This window comes from Pezoporus occidentalis, unplaced genomic scaffold (genome assembly GCF_034315485.1).
Source record: "Pezoporus occidentalis ecotype Australia unplaced genomic scaffold, CSIRO_AGI_Poc_V1 ctg73, whole genome shotgun sequence".
Classification (NCBI taxonomy): Eukaryota; Metazoa; Chordata; class Aves; order Psittaciformes; family Psittacidae; genus Pezoporus; species Pezoporus occidentalis.
Window position 1 is genome coordinate 2,116,085 of NW_026916082.1, and position 15,401 is coordinate 2,131,485.

Consider the following 15,401-nt stretch of genomic DNA (forward strand, 5'->3'; position numbering starts at 1 on the left):
TACTTGACCAGAGCTCAGGTTATTATAAATTCTATGTTTAATGCTGTAAGGTAATTCCATTTTACTACTAAATTCTTTCTGACTGGAATCTCGATGGTTCTTTCATGACAATTAGCTGCTGATAGTCATACTCATGCTGATTCAAATAGGTTTAACTTGTTTGGCCTTCTATCTATTTCTAGATATTTGCAGTTTTAAGAACAATCTAAAGAAGTTTTTCAAGATGGTGGATTTTTGTTCAAGTGCACATAATGAACACATTAGATCATGTGTGTTATTTCTGCTCTGACAAACGTAAGCTCTTCAGGCCAGTGAGGTTGTCGTCTTGGTTTCTACTGCAATATACACAGTCATCCTTTCTGTATGTAATCAGAGTTCACAGCAAACATTCTTCTTCTTCATAAGGGATAAAGGAGAGGCATCTGTAATTCTATCTATCTCTACTAAAATTCTGAAGTTACAGAAGTTTCTGCCTCTTCACTACTCATTATACAAGAAAAGGTCACAATTAAATTGCGAGTATACAGACTTCCTTACATGTCCTTGTTCAACTTCCTCCTCCTCCACCCTCCCTATCTGTTTGAAGAAGTGCTCAGGCTCCACAGTCATTGCAAGCTTGCTGGCAACGGAGGCGAAGAGGATTATAGTTTTACAGAAACATTTTAAAAATTAAATAGTCGAACTTTCTGGTGGAACCAACTTTTCACGCGGTATTATTTAATACTGCTTTTCATGACAATGAGCAGAAAATGATGATGTAACCCTGTGAGCCAGGGTAGCGTAATCACTGAACAAAACTGTAAGACAGAACTAAGATGAAGCACAATTAATTAAGAGGACTGCTAAACAACCCAGGGGAGACAAAAAAAGGAGAAATTGGCTTTAGAGTGGTTTTCCTCATTTCAGCAGGCAACTTTTTCTTCACGAACAGCATGGTATTCAGCTTCCAGGGGTGAACAGGTAATTAACTGATGCTGAACACTTTGAAGAAGGTAGAAGATAGCTGTAGCAAAGTAACAGTCATTCTGAGTAGTGGCTACTAATGCTAGTAAATCAACACCAACTTTGGTACAGAAAGGTTGCAGACAACGATCAATCAGGGAAAAGGAGATGAAGGCAACCAGTGTGTCTTCCACATTTGTTAATTTATGCTACAACAGCACACACACACAAAAATATGAATTAAATGTAAATGGTATTAGATTTTAAACTCTTACCATATTGAAAGAATAAATTCTGGGATGGAAGAAAAACTGGCTAGATATGGGCCTGTGAAACTCAATGCAAGCAAGGTGTAGTCCAGCTGAGCGTTACCTGAAATGTTAAAGAATACGGTCTCCAATTGCCCTGGACTTTATTGTACACTATCCTAGCTAAAAGTACTCTTCTCAGCTCCTTCATATCCACTTTAACTCTTCAAAAAACATCCTTAAGGCCTCTGATTTTTTGCTTCACTAAGATTACATTTTTTATTTTCTCATAGAAATATTCCCCATGTATCACTGCTTGGAGATTTTTCAATTTTTTTCAAGAATATCTTGGATTTTTAAAGTATTTTTTCCCCAAGTACCCTGAAATCCTTTGCAGTCATAATTTAATTCATATACAGCAAAAAAGCAAGTAGCATGAAACTTATTTAAAAGGCAAGGAAACTGAAACATGGGTAAGGTAAGCAGCTGAACTTAGGAGAGAAATGTTATGAAGCAGGCAAAAAAAAATTCCCAGATTCCAGGATTTGTCTGCAAGAACCCTCATTCCTCTCACATCTATGATTTGTCAATGTGGTTTCAGTAGACTGCTTGGAGCCTACTGCAATATGATTTTTCTTGTGATTTTGATTACATTTTCCTAAAATTAATTCCATTTGTTTTCCCTTTAAAACAGCTCCATTTTGTACTGTGTTTTTCCTCCCTAGCTTAAGCCTAACTAAAAGTAGTGCAGTGGAAATTTCCTTCCACTGCTTTCCAAACATCTTGTCATGAGACAGTTTCCGGTCTCAGTTTTTCAAGTCTTATAAATAAACCCCCTTCAGAAAAGTGGATGATTTAAGCATTGTTTTAATGAAGGAGTGACAGGAAGGACTACCACATCATTACCTTTTAATTTTGTCAGTTTAGTGAGTTCTGGAAAAGTGTAGATATATATGATGGGATTCAGCCTCCGGTCTGAAAAGGCCAACACGTGACTATTCCCATTTGCTGTGAAGGCTCCCACCTGGCCAGCCTGACACTGCAGCGCTGTCGTCTTCTTTGTTTCAATGTCCAGGAAGAGGATGTAATTGCCACAAGGGTAGCAGACAGTTTGATTGTTGATAAAGCCAAAGTTCTTGTTTGAGAATCCCTGAACCCAACTTAGAAAAAAACCAAGTGAATGTTAAAATATTAATCAAAGACAGACATTTCTCAAAACACTGTTTTGTTAGACTGATGTCAGACTTATCCTCATGCCAAGTTGCAAAACCAAAATAACTTCAAGATCTAGTACTATGGATCACTGTGTCAGTGTTTCCAAAAACACAGGGTCAATCTTCCCCTTGTGGAGCACGACGGACTGTCATAAGAACAAGGAGAGATGCTTATATTTCACTTTTCACTAAAAATAAAGTTAGCCTGTTCACAGGCTCTGGTTTGGTATTCCTGTATTATAGTAATATAGTATACTTTACTCTGAATTACACAGGTACAATCCATACTTGGGACACAGTTGTGTTTGCTTAACCTTTTTCACTTTTATAGCTCATCTCATTCCCATAAGATAGAAAGTACAAAGGCATGGCTTGGGTTTATATGAATGTAACCAAGATGACTGGTCTGCTTTAAAGATAAATAACATGGTAAAACTTCAGAATGTAAACAGGATGTGTTACACAAGGACTGAAAGAAATTATTGAAAAGGAGCCAATTTATGAACTTACAACACATCAACAAATTTGTAACTGCCTGCAGATTTTTCTGCCTTTCAGAAAGTGTGTGGATAAATATCAGGGGCCTCTTATCAAAGTGACTGCATTTACCACTAAGTGAAGTTGTCTGAGCCACATCTTAGCCTGCTAGTACCATGTCAGAAAAGTTTCAGCAGTGTAACAGCTATCCTCTGTGTACAACACTGCTGTTAACACCTTCTAATTTCTATTCAGAAACTTTCCATCTCTTCTTCCAAATAGGACAGTTTGACTGGAAAAGATCTCTGTCCTCTGCAATTGCAAGCAGCATTTTTATGCTCTTTTCATGATCATAAGTCAGTCATAAGATCAGTTCAGCTGCTGATCCTCTGAACTCTTACTAGAAGATTGTACTGCAGCCCCAGCACTCTCATAGTTAAGAACGCCTTAAAATGACTTCTCTTAGGAAATATACATGGGTGCAGTGGAGATGGCAGTGGTTTTTTGCTCCCCAAAAGCTGGCTCCCGTTACAATCATTTATACATTGGGATTCTTCTATTTTACAGCAAGAGACATGAATTAGCAGTGGACTTGGCAGTCCTGGTGTTAACAGTTGGACTTGATGATTTTAAAGGTCTTTTCCAACCTACTTGATTCTATGAGTCTATGTCCAGCAATAACTTCTCATTATCTTTTTTGAATAGCTTCTGCTTTTGGCTTATTTCGCTACACACCAGATGACTACATGTAGCCAGAGGGAAGTAGAAGCACACTGACCACGTGCTTGTGCAGATGAACTGAACACCATGGCAACAAAGAGGAGACATTTCAGCTGATGAATGTTTTTCCGGACCTTTTACACAAGAATTAGCTGTATGATGTGCCATGGCATGTAAGCAGACCTTTATGAACATGCTCACAGGACTAGTTGTATGCTTTTCTCTAACATTAGATCTGAATAGCCGAAATTAAGTATTTTTAACTTTTGTTTGCAGGGGTAAAATGAAATCCAGAAAACATGTATGCAGAGAAAAATTAATGGGATGACAGAGCAATTTATCATCCTGATACAACCAGTAAAGGCTTAAGGGGACAAGGATTCAGGCTGTTACAAGATGTCACCTCTGACTAGTGCAGTAATCAGCCATGGCGCACTCACATTTCCCATGCTGTGCCTGTCTCCAGTTCTATATAAACATTGTGTCAGAAGTATTTCAGTCATAAAATTTGCCAGCTGGTGAAATGTAGATGGAGCAAAGTAATTAGAGTTTCCTTACAGATCATTTTTCCAGTGAAAAATGCTAGCTCCATGAGTTTTGTCAAAGTTCAGTTTTTTTCTGAAGACACAAACTACAGCATTCCAATTGCCTGCTGCAAAATAAATTTTGTCACTTCATTCTGATACATATACTGCTACTGCTACATTAATTGATAAGAAAAGCAAACTTTAAACTTTTCCATTTTATGGAAATAGACTTTACTTCACATTCAAAAGGATTTAAATTCTTTTTTATTTTGGATCGTATTTTTATTTCACAATGGTGTTTTCACAAAGCAGAAAACCTTGGCCACAGCTCTTGCAAGTAACACCAGTTTGCACAAGAACTTCCTCTGAATAGCAGTGATGTGCTTCAGATGGTATCTTTTTCACTCTGCAAGTATCAGAATAGTTAAGGCTGAAGCTGCTTTACCTATAATTATGGATGTATGTAGCCACAAGCATTGATGAAATGGCTGAAATACTTACAGTGGGCAAGGAAACTTAAACATCTGTCCCATTACATAGAAAGTATGTGCAAACATCCTAGATTGTTGTGAAAGGCTCAACGAAGGTGGGGTAGGAAGGATCATTTATCTACAGTGCCTATTTGTTCAGAACCAAAAAGCAAGTTGTTGGACTACCAAGAGCTCTGGAAGAGAAATGTTATTCTATATAGAGTGTGGGTTATATTTGTGGGAAATCAAAATCTGAAAGTCTCTGACACACAGATTAAGTTGCTGAGAAAGGCAGGTCTTAGAATACTAAGAGCCATGGCAGAAGATCATGACAGTGGGATTTAGGAGGTACAGAACAGCCAGGGAAATTCTAGAAGTTGAAGCAGTCAAGGTAAAACAGAAGAGAGATGTGGCCATGAACAGAACAGAACTGTACAGGTTCACAAGGCCAGGTACTAAGAAAATCATGCCCCAAGAGGACATGCTGTGTGTTGCCAGAACCACTACAGAAAATACAACAACTTACACCACACTTCTTGTCAACTCGTCAAGCTCCAGCTTAAAAGCAGTCAGGGTTGCTTATTCCTATGCTAAGGGCAGTGAAAGTAAGTTTCACCTAAACCCATCCCAGGCTCAGTTGCCACTACATGCTGCGGTGCAAATGCTTCTTTCCCTACCTGCCGCCCTAACACGGCCCACAGCACAGCAGCCTCCTTTCCCTATTCTCTGCATAGAGCTGACCCGGGATGAGAGGCGCATAGGCCCAGGAGCACAGGACACCCCGCCGGGGCTGAGGGATCGGGGTTGTGTGGTGCGGGTGTGCACGTGTGGATGTGGTGTGGATATGCATGTGCCGAAGGGCGCGGGCTGTCCCGGCAGGCCCCACCTCACTTCCAGCGCGGCCTCCTCGGCCGAACTGCAGCGGCGGGCCCCGGCGCACGGCTCCTCAGCGGCCGCCTCCATCAGCGCCAGCGGCTTTCTAACACCCGTCTCTTAGGAACCAGGGCGCCTCCCGCCAGCCTCCGAGCAGGCCGCTGATTGGCCCGTGGCCCTGCGCCACTCGCCAATGAGCACTTGCGGGCATTTAAAGGGCCAGCAGCCCTAGAGGAAGGAGTGAGTGGGGCTCTGGATCCGGACAGAAGCCCGAATACATAGTGGTGAGGTGGGACGCTGATATTTGTGGGTAATCAGCTGCTTTATCAGACGAAGGAGTGAGTCAGCTGCGGGGTTCATTCCCTTGGACATCACACTGGTCCTTCTGCAGCTGCTGCTGCTCCTCCTATTCCAATGGCATATGACCTCTCAGTGAGGCAGCTGTGGCTGCCCTCCTGTTGCTTCCATGGTTTTCCTGTCATGAGGTGCTGCAGTTCTTGGGATGTGTAATACAGTGTTCCTGAAGCTTCGAAGAGAATGGAGAAACTAATCACTGGAAGGCATCACAGAATGGGTTGGGTTGGAAGAAGCCTTAAAGATCGTATAGTTCCAGCCCCTCTGCCATGGGCAGGGATATCTCCCACTAGAGCAGAATTCTCAAGCCCAATGAAGTAAAGCTGCAGTCTTTGCCGATATACTTATGGCTTTTAGCATGGCAACACCGTACAAATCTCAAAATATTTAAAAGCAATATTATCTCCCTTTTCCCTTTCCTAAAGGGAGAAGCATTATTTATAGTGTTTTGCTTGTGTTAGTTTGTTATCACTTATCTGTACAGCAGCAGCGTGCAGATTTGTGATGCTGCTACACACTCACAGTGCTATAGAGCAACAACAGAAAGAGGTACTCCTGTCCGGAGGCAGCAGGGCAAGCCTGTACCTTGCCTCTTGTCTCCGCACATGCTCTGTGTGCCATGCAAAACCAAAGTAAAATGAAGAAATGGGTCTGTTTTAGCATGGTGCCCTTGAGGGGCTATTGCATCACACAGATCTTGTGATGCTGCTTTGGGTTCCTACATGTCTCCTTCTGGGCTGTGAGTTACCAGACTGTGTTCTTAATTGCTAAAGGCAATCTCAAATTAATTTTCTCTTTTTCTCATGACCCAGAATGTTGCTGAATCTCTCCTAGGGGCAGGCACTCAGAGGAATGAGAAATATGTCCTCTAACAGCTATTTTGTTTTAGTGTCAGGAGGAATTATTTTCTTGGCATGGGACACATACATGTTCTGTTTGCTTAGGGCATGGCAGGCTTGTGCAACAAATCACTGTTCCCTTCACAGCTGCTTGTTACATAATCAATTAATTACCTAATCAAACCACAACGACTTATCAAGGAATCACGCAGTTCTTCCATTCTAATGGATAGTGGTGTCAGGTGTGTGGTTACTTTACCAGTGGCTACCTCAGTGTTTGCTCTGCAGGAGAGATTACTGCAGAAAATAATGGCCATTGCAACATGATGCCTGGAGGCCCATATCCAGTTACAAAACAAAACCAAAAGTTACCAAAAGGCAAAACTTCCCCACTGTGCAAGCATGGATCCACTGATGAGGCTGGAGAAGCTCTGGTTCCTCTGTTAGCCTTGGGGATTTGACAGAGATGTGACCATCGCCAGGGAGGCCAGGACTTTTCCTCCCTTTGGCAAGGACTGCCCCAGCCCTCTGGTGCCTAAAGTGCTGCTTCTCAATAACATACAGCTCTGACCTGAAGGTTGGGTGGAAGTGCATGGACCCTCACATAGAGAAGCATTTTATTTCTAGGACCACAGATCAACTTGGATGCTGCGTGAAATGCATTAAAAGGTAAGCTCCTCCATTTCCACTACTATATCTCACAAAAGCTAGTACACGTAAAGCCCTGGTGCCTTTGCCTCAAATGAAGAGGGAGCAAAAGGGTTGGAGAGGACTTCAGTCCATGGTTTTGTTCCCTCTTTTGCTGGGCGCACATACTGATGCTCCCATGGGATATGTTTGCAGAAACAAGCATGAATTCCTCTAAGTAGTAATTAAATGGAATGTAGCTTTTGCTTGAAGCCCCTTATCTGTTAGGTTATCTGTTGTCTCCTCTAGGGTTTTCCTCATGAAGCAGAATAGCTTCATGAGAGAGAACCCCGCCCTTGTTATCTTCAAGGTGGGATAGGGTTTTGATGGCAATAGGTGATGGAGTGGTGCTGTAGCAGGAGAGGACCCTTTCTAGGGAGAGAAGCAGAAGGAGGCCTGGTGCTCCACCGTCTGCTGGAGGCACCACTTCACAACAACAGGTATATGGGGTGGAACTTTGTCATCGGTTTCTCATTTAAATGGCAGTGCCAGCTGGTGTGGGTTGTGCTGAGGTTATAAAGAGAATATTAAGTGCAGCTTAATAGTGCCTGTTTCAGCAAGCAGCCCAGCATCCCCGCTGGGGAGGACGGTCAGCTCAGGGAGGGGTTACCGGGGCGCTCCCTTATCTCCCCGAAGCATAAGCTTTCTGCTCGCTATGGGAGTCAGCGCCTGAGCCAGGGCGCTCATCACTCCTGAGGGGTTGAAAGCCGGCCCCGGCCCGCCCAAGCCTCACAGAGGAGCGGTGGTTCCCGCCTCCCGCAGGCGGGGACGGGGTAGTGAGGAAAGGCACAACACAACAGCGCAAGGCAACGCAACACAACACATTGCATCGCCATGGCCGGGGACCACTCTCGCAGCCTGGGCAAGGGTAAGCGGCCGCCCCGGCGGGCAGCTGGCTGCCGTATCACCTCAGCTGGGCCTGGTCGGCGGAGGGGGCGCGGGGCGGGTAATGGCTGTAACGGGTCTCTTCTTGTCTCCTCAGGGAGCGAGGCGCCGGGGCCGGTGCCCGAGGGGGTGATCCGGCTATACAGCATGCGGTTCTGCCCCTTCGCCCAGAGGACGAGACTCGTTCTCCGCGCCAAGGGCATCAGGTGAGGCCTTCCCGGCGGGCCCTTGAGGCTTGGTGCGCGGCTGCTCTCTTCCTCCGCTTCCGTCCTGCCCGCACCCCGGTACCGCTGGCCCCTGCGGGCTGTCGGGGCTCGCATGGGGCGGTCCGAGCTTCTCCTCTTGCGTGGGCATCCTGAATGGCTCTTGACTAAACATCCCTGAAAGCAATGAACGAGAAAGGGGTTTCTGTGGGTGATTTTGCCTTAAAGCTGGAACTTAAGATTTGTTTTGGGGAGCAGTGTCTTGCTGAAGTGGGAAATAAGAAGGCTGCTATGAAAACAGTGATGTAAAGGCCCAATGTACATAGGTAGGGACAACCCCCAAGCTGATTCTTTTTTTCTTCATATGTCATCCTGAATGTTTGCAGTAATAATATTTGAGCTTGTCGTGGGTAAACATGAATAGAGCCTTAAGGTATGTTGTTTGGGTTTGATGCAAGCTGCAATGAAAATTCTGGGAGATTCAAAAGCAATGGCCTCTTTAAAAGATGTACCATGTTACCGTAACATCTCCACTTCTGTGCTGCAGTAAGTTTATGGAGTTGAGTGCTTGAGCTTGTTTCTATCTCAGGATAGCCATGTCCTTTCAGTGTTTTTGAGTGGGGTCTAGTGCTTCTCTCAGTTTACAGTTTCAAAGTAATGTGTTTTTCCACCAAATTGATTCTCGCCAAATCCCAGGCCTGCCAAAGGTTTGTTAACAGAGCTTGGGGTTCATGTTAGCATAGTGAATGCTTACCATTCAGTTATCCTGATAACAAGATGAGAGTTGGGTTGTTTGTTTATTTTTTTTCTTGGGTCTTTCTTCAAAAGAGTGGGTGCATTCAAACTTCCAGGTCAGTTTAATTCTGCCTATATTTAGTGTCTTTGGACTGATCTTGGAACTGGGAAGATTGTTTTGGTATAGTGATTTTGGAGGGCTTTTATGGCTACCTGGATGGGGTAGCTGCTTTCTGATAACCTTTCAGTTGTTTTGCATGTTAAGTTGTGTTTGGCAGACCTTGTCAGTATTTGCATTAGCTTAAACACCTGTTCTATCTGAGGCCATAGGTGGGGAAGATGCTCTCCTGGTGTGCTCTTTGGTGTAAGGTCAGATTAAAAATCAGGTGCAGTTCTTAACTGGAGTGGAGTTTACTTGTGCTTCTTTCACAGAATACCCCTAACGTGCATGTGAAAGTGTGCTGCATTCTGAGCTTGAGCTTTGTTTTTAGTGTGACTGCAACAGCTGCCTCTGTTGTGTGCTTTCAGGCTGTTCATGTGTTTTTTACTAGTTTGTTAAACAACTCATTCTAAGTCAATGCTGGTTATTTTCTAGTGAATTGCCCCTCCCTCCCCCCCGGCAGTATTTGTACATGTTGAATGATGTTAAAGACATTTCTTTGCCTTAGGTTTTCCACAGCAGAGGCTCAGATGTCTGATTCCAGGGAAACAGATAATTTGATGATCGAGTGGTACAGCAATAGGGACAGCTTGAGCTGGGTATCTCTGGAGAGGGCCAGGACGAAGAAACCCTTAGGCTTTTGTACCCTTGCAGTCTCTGCACTTGTTTTTCATGTGTTCTTAATCTTTCATGTATTTCTTGGTCCAGTGGTGGTTTTTGGTCTGGGGTCTTGTTCCTAATTGGATTCTTTCTCTGGAGCTGGGTGGACCATTAGCTGGATAAGTTGCAGCTTCTGCTTTCAGTCGTGGCTTCCTTATCTTACTGTTTGCACTGGTCTCCGGGCCTCCCTTCACATAACTAAGCAGTAGTTCAAAGTGAGTTCAACTTTTCTAGGTCACAGCTTGCAGCTTTCAGCAACTTTAGCTAATCGTGCTAAGCAGAGCTACTCAGACAAAGTAAGAGAGTTAAAAGTATTCAGCTAATTGAACTTAAATTACAGCAACAGTTAGTTTTGCAAAGGACTTCAGAAAGAGTTTAGTGGTGGACTTGGCAGTCCTGGTGGAATGGTTGGGCTTGATGATCTTGAAGGTCTTTTTAACCTAGTTGATTCTATGTTTCAGCCGCTCAAGTACTGTAGCTGTTGAGGTGTAATGACTGCATTTCACCAGGGTATGGACTGTAACAGAACTGAGCCTGGGTCTTGTTTGTTTTGCTCTTTTAGCCACGAAGTAATCAACATCAATCTGAAGAACAAACCTGACTGGTTCTTTGAGAAGAACCCCTTTGGGCTGGTTCCTGTTCTGGAGACCAGCAAAGGCCAGCTGATCTATGAGTCCCCAATCACTTGTGAATATTTGGATGATGCATTTCCAGGGAAGAAGTTGATGCCTTCTGACCCATATGAGCGAGCCTTTCAGAAGATGCTCTTGGAACATTTCTCAAAGGTACTGTAGGATCAGTGTGGGAATGTGTTTCTTTACCATAGCACCAAAACCTGCAGCTCTGTTGCCAATGCTGCTGTTATCTTTTAAGGCAGGTCTTGTGCCTGGGGGGAGTTATTTGGGGTCTCTTGCTTTGGGCACGTACAAACCACTGTGTGTCTGAACTGCTCCTAGCATTTGTGTTTTGGGATGGATGAAGACAGCCATCCTAGTGAGAGTGTACGTGACTGAGGCAGGATTTTGAGCATCCCACAATAGAACAAAAGTTAGTAGACCAAACCAGCTCAGTGCTTGAGAGACACGGGACATGTATAAGGTTTTGGCTCTCTGGGGGTTGGAGGAGAGCACTGTAGCTGACTGGAAGTAACCTTCTATGCAAGCATATGCTTTGAAGAGTGTAGGAAGTTAAGTCTGTTTGGATTGGAGGCAGAAATGGAGGAGAGGAAGCAACAGAAGATGCAAAGAGATGTGGACAAAGAAGAGGGTTAGAAAGGAAGATGTTTTTACAACAGGCCTTTCTGAATAGGCATGATGGGAAGAGGGTCACAGGGGAACATATTGCAAGGAAGAAAACATGCACTGAATGTTGGTTGTATGAATGACAAGATCCTAGAAAAATGGTTTTCTGAGTTTTGAAGAATATAGTTTAGTGAAGCTTGGCCACTGGACAGCTTTCTAGTACTGTATGCTAATTTCTCAATTGCCAAATCAGAAAATGCACAGATCTGTAGAAGCCTGCATACCCTGGACTGCATGTCTGTTTCTTAAAGTACCTTTAATGTTGATAATGAAAGTGCATTTGCAGTTCAGGAATGTGTAATTGGGAAACTCTGCACTTTGCTAGCTTTTTGGTTACTTATTTAGTAGTGCATGCAAATGAGAAACATGCCATTCTTTTCATTGTTCTCTTATTACAAAATTCATTAGTATTTGCACTTATTCTTCCTTTAAGACTCTACTTATCTTTTCTGAAGTATGACAGGTTTTATTAATGGACTTTATTTAACTCTTTAAATCTTTAACTTGAATCTAATATCTTAACATTTAACATTTTAAGGTCTGAGTGACTTGCTTGCATTATTGTAAATAGGAACATTAAAAACTTTATACTTTCCTTTGTATAGATAACACCATTGGTTTTCAAGTATTTTGTGGCAGTCAAAGATGGACAGGACACCACAGCACTGAAAGCAGAGATTGCTGAAAAGTTTGGCAAATTTGAAGAGGTAAGAGTTTTTCATGATCAATGAGCAGGTTGCCAGTCATTGTATGATCCCATTTTTCTTTTGTAGTGTGGCCTTTGGAGCTAGATCTCTTCTCAGTAGTTACAGGAATGAATAATCTTTCAATTTACACTCCCCAGCCTAGGATGCCCAACAGCATTGTTAGAGAAAACTCCACACAGCTAAACTAAACTTCTTCTATGATGATGACTCTGTAGACTTGTGGATTCTTTTGAATTCTGGCTGCTGCTGTTATCTTGGATATCTTTGCTTTGCATTAAAAGTAAGGAGACCTTGCCACATGTTCTAATAGGTATCTGAGCTGCTGAAGAGCATCTGTGCTGGAGCTTTGCTGAAATCACTGCACATACCCCCGCAATGACACAAAATCTCTTTTGTTCAAGAGCTTATCTTTGTTGGGCATGGGGCACAGCAGAATGTCATCTGTCCCTTGCACAAATCCAAGCCTGGGCCATGTTGCACTACTGGTGGTGTAATGCAACTTCAGCAGAGCTCCAGGAAGTGTCAGGTGGCTTTTATGCTGTATTAGGACTTCATAATCTGTGGCATTAGTGATTCCTGGCTAGTCTGAACAAGTCAGATTTGCCTGTATCATGAACCCATTCCTTCTGCATCTTTAGCAGTCACAACTAATGCTTCTCTGACTTGGTGAGGAAGTGTTCCTCCAGAGTGTTTTTCTTCAGGTGCAGAGCTACCAATAGCTTCTTAATACTTTCCCATCTCTCCCGACAGTCCTGTGCATTCTGCTTCTCCACTCAAACTGAAGGATTCTGAGAGCTAAATTTCTTTAGTGCACAAGCTGCAGCTCACTAGTGATTGCATTTTTGAACCTCTGGAAAAGAGGTGGACTGACAGTGTATGAAATAGTTAATCTTGATACTGTAGTAGCTATAGAGTAGCTCTGACTCCCCAGATACTGCATGCATAGGGTAAATGTGCTATATCTCCGTTATTTGCTGTCTGGTCACTTTAGTATGCCTGCATTCTACTATGAAGTGGACTTTTTGCTACTGTAGTGTCCTGTTGTGGTAATTTTCCTTCTGAGGGTGTACTTGTCATCTCTTGCCCCTCACAGATTCTGTCCAAGCGCAACACTGTGTTTTATGGAGGGGACTCAATCTCCATGCTTGACTACATGATCTGGCCATGGTTTGAACGTCTGGAGCCATTCCAGCTGAAGGAGTGAGTACCTTGCCTAGCTTGTAGTGTGTATTGAAGTGCCTCAGCATAAGCTTTGCATGCACTCTGCAGCAATGAGCCACTCTTGGAGGCTGCTGAAGATAGTCAGTGTTGTGTTGCAGTTTGGGGGAAGCGCCTTCTCGAAAGAGAAAGGAGCTGTTCAGGGATCTTTTCTAAACAAGTGTGATTTCACCAAAAAAAAGAAAATCCTACAAAATATCTATTTTCCTGCAAAATAATTTTGCCAGATCCAGAAAAAGTGGTCAAAATACAAGACTTTCTCTCCATCTCTAACATCATAGATGAAAATGATCTTTATCTGAAGGGGATGGAGGAATGAAGGCCTAGGCTCAGATTTCTTGACCAGAAGCCTCAGACTTGAAATGCAGTTCTCTGTGCCTCTTTAGAAAAATTAGCTTGATAAAGGAGAGTGATTTTTATTTTGAGATGGATGAACTGTATCCTACCTAGCTGTAAATAATAGATCTGTCTCTGTTGTAATAGTGGGGGATTTTTACATGTAAGTAAACATCTTGGTCTGTTACATCCTTAGACAGCTCCAGTTACCATGGCATTGCATTATTATGTAAGGAAATGGTAGCAGAGGAAAACTACTTTATAGCTGCCTTAAAACAGGGCTAAAGAGTCAGTTTGTATGAGGAAGTGAGTGAGCATAGAACAGTTAGTCTCACCCTAGTGCCTGAACAATTCTTGAAGAACAAGACGCAGGAATCCTTAGCATTGAAACCTCAGGCACTGTAAAATGAGGGCTTTACTGATGGGTTGCTGACCCACATTGCCTCCTGTGTGGTCCTTGATTGGAATGGGAAATACTACAAGCAGTATAGGAGCATAGGTCTGGAGTCATTAAGGTATTTGAATGACTGGGGATCTGAGCTATTCTGTGTTAAGAAAAGATACTTTCTGGGTAAGGATTAGTGGAAGTTATGCATTAACTAAACTCGGGAGTTAATTGTAATGCACAGTACTTGGCTCAGTCTGACAGAAGAGACTGAAAATAACATTTTTTTCTTAAGCTTTTGATTTGCCACACAGTGTTTGGGGTTTTTGTTTGTTTTCAACTGCGTATGAGTGGGTTCATGGATTTAGTCTTAGTTGAATCTTCAGTTTCCTCAATAAACTGTGTCTGTATTTTGAGCTGCTGGGTTGCCAGGTAGTACAAACTGCACAGCTTGCCTTGGTATCCAAGAGAGAGGAGAGAAGAGGTTTGTGAACTGTTGAGGACTCAAGCACTGCACGAAGCATTTGCTTCAAGAATCACCATTAACAAAGCATTCCAGAGGGAGGCAGTGGTGCACAAGCCTCTGCCCTCAGCTTGGAGCAGATGATAAATGAGAGCTGTGTCTTTTGCAGCAGAGATAATGAAAGTAAAAACATGCTGATATCTTGCACAGTAAGTGCTTATTTGTGTTTTTGCTCAGCTTAGCAGAGTGTATAAGCTCTGCAAGAACTCTTTCCAAATCCTAGTCTGTCTTCTATGCTCTGATGCATGTTTCTGTCACCAGCTCTGAGCTGAACATTTATACTGGGAAGGAAAAAGCAAAACAAACAGTAAAATGGAACTGTTCAAGTCATTTTGCTTCCTTCATGCCCTCCAAGTCTGCCATTTACGTTATTCAGTCTCTTTCCTTTTCCTGTAGCTCTTTGAGTCACACCCCAAAGCTCCAACGCTGGATGGAGGCCATGAAGGAGGACCCTGCTGTCAAGGCTACAATGACTGACCCACAGATATATAAAGATTACCTGCAGCTTTATTTGAAGAACAGCCTTGAGGCATGTGATTATGGGCTCTGATGTGCCAGTAGGCACATGCTTGCTGAAGTACTTCTTTTTGGTGTGAGCTGTGGGGAATCTAGTGTAATTTGGTGTAAGCTTTTCTGTGGTTGCTTTTCATAATGGGGAATAAATCTGTGCTGAAATGGGTGAGAAACCTGAGAACTCCACTTCTTCCTCTCCGGAGGAGGATGTGCTGGCTTCAGGCAGGAGATGGAAAGTCATTACTGGTCATATTTATTGCACAAAGGAAAATGTTGGCTTTATTCAGAGGCACTGTTCTGTTATCTCTGGCCTCTTTGCCGGCATTGCTGGTGGACAATCCCTGAACTGGCCCTGTTACTCGGTTCAAAAACTGTAATACTGATGTCTTGAAAATAAATAAAAAGCAAGCAGTGCTTTCTTAAA

At 43.1% G+C, this 15,401-nt stretch overlaps 2 protein-coding genes across 4 annotated transcripts in view; one reads left to right on the forward strand and one right to left on the reverse strand.

Moving 5' to 3' along the window:
- Positions 1-5,731, reverse strand: part of CFAP43 (cilia and flagella associated protein 43) — a 49,168-nt gene extending 43,437 nt beyond the window's left edge. For all 3 annotated transcript variants that reach the window (XR_009961428.1, XM_062601925.1, XM_062601926.1), the window contains exons 1-3: positions 5,485-5,731; positions 2,097-2,350; positions 1,218-1,314 (exon numbers count right to left, since the gene is read on the reverse strand). Coding sequence is in view for 2 of the 3 variants with exons in the window: in XM_062601925.1 (XP_062457909.1) it covers positions 1,218-1,314; positions 2,097-2,350; positions 5,485-5,561 (428 nt within the window). In the remaining variant the exon portion in view is untranslated. The remainder of the gene's footprint in view (positions 1-1,217; positions 1,315-2,096; positions 2,351-5,484) is intronic.
- A 2,410-nt stretch (positions 5,732-8,141) lies between these two features.
- On the forward strand, positions 8,142-15,401 carry GSTO1 (glutathione S-transferase omega 1). Its single transcript, XM_062601932.1, has 6 exons — positions 8,142-8,219; positions 8,334-8,442; positions 10,557-10,779; positions 11,901-12,002; positions 13,096-13,202; positions 14,861-15,401. Exons 1-6 carry the CDS (start codon positions 8,186-8,188, stop codon positions 15,012-15,014), a joined length of 729 nt encoding a protein of 242 aa, XP_062457916.1. The 5' UTR covers positions 8,142-8,185; the 3' UTR covers positions 15,015-15,401.

Excerpts from the sequence above, each read along its gene's own strand:
- GSTO1 (XM_062601932.1), top strand. The coding sequence starts at position 8,186 with ATGGCCGGGGACCACTCTCGCAGCCTGGGCAAGG. Across the intron at positions 10,780-11,900 it reads TCTTGGAACATTTCTCAAAG|ATAACACCATTGGTTTTCAA; the intron begins GTACTGTAGGAT and ends TCCTTTGTATAG. Across the intron at positions 13,203-14,860 it reads GAGCCATTCCAGCTGAAGGA|CTCTTTGAGTCACACCCCAA; the intron begins GTGAGTACCTTG and ends CTTTTCCTGTAG.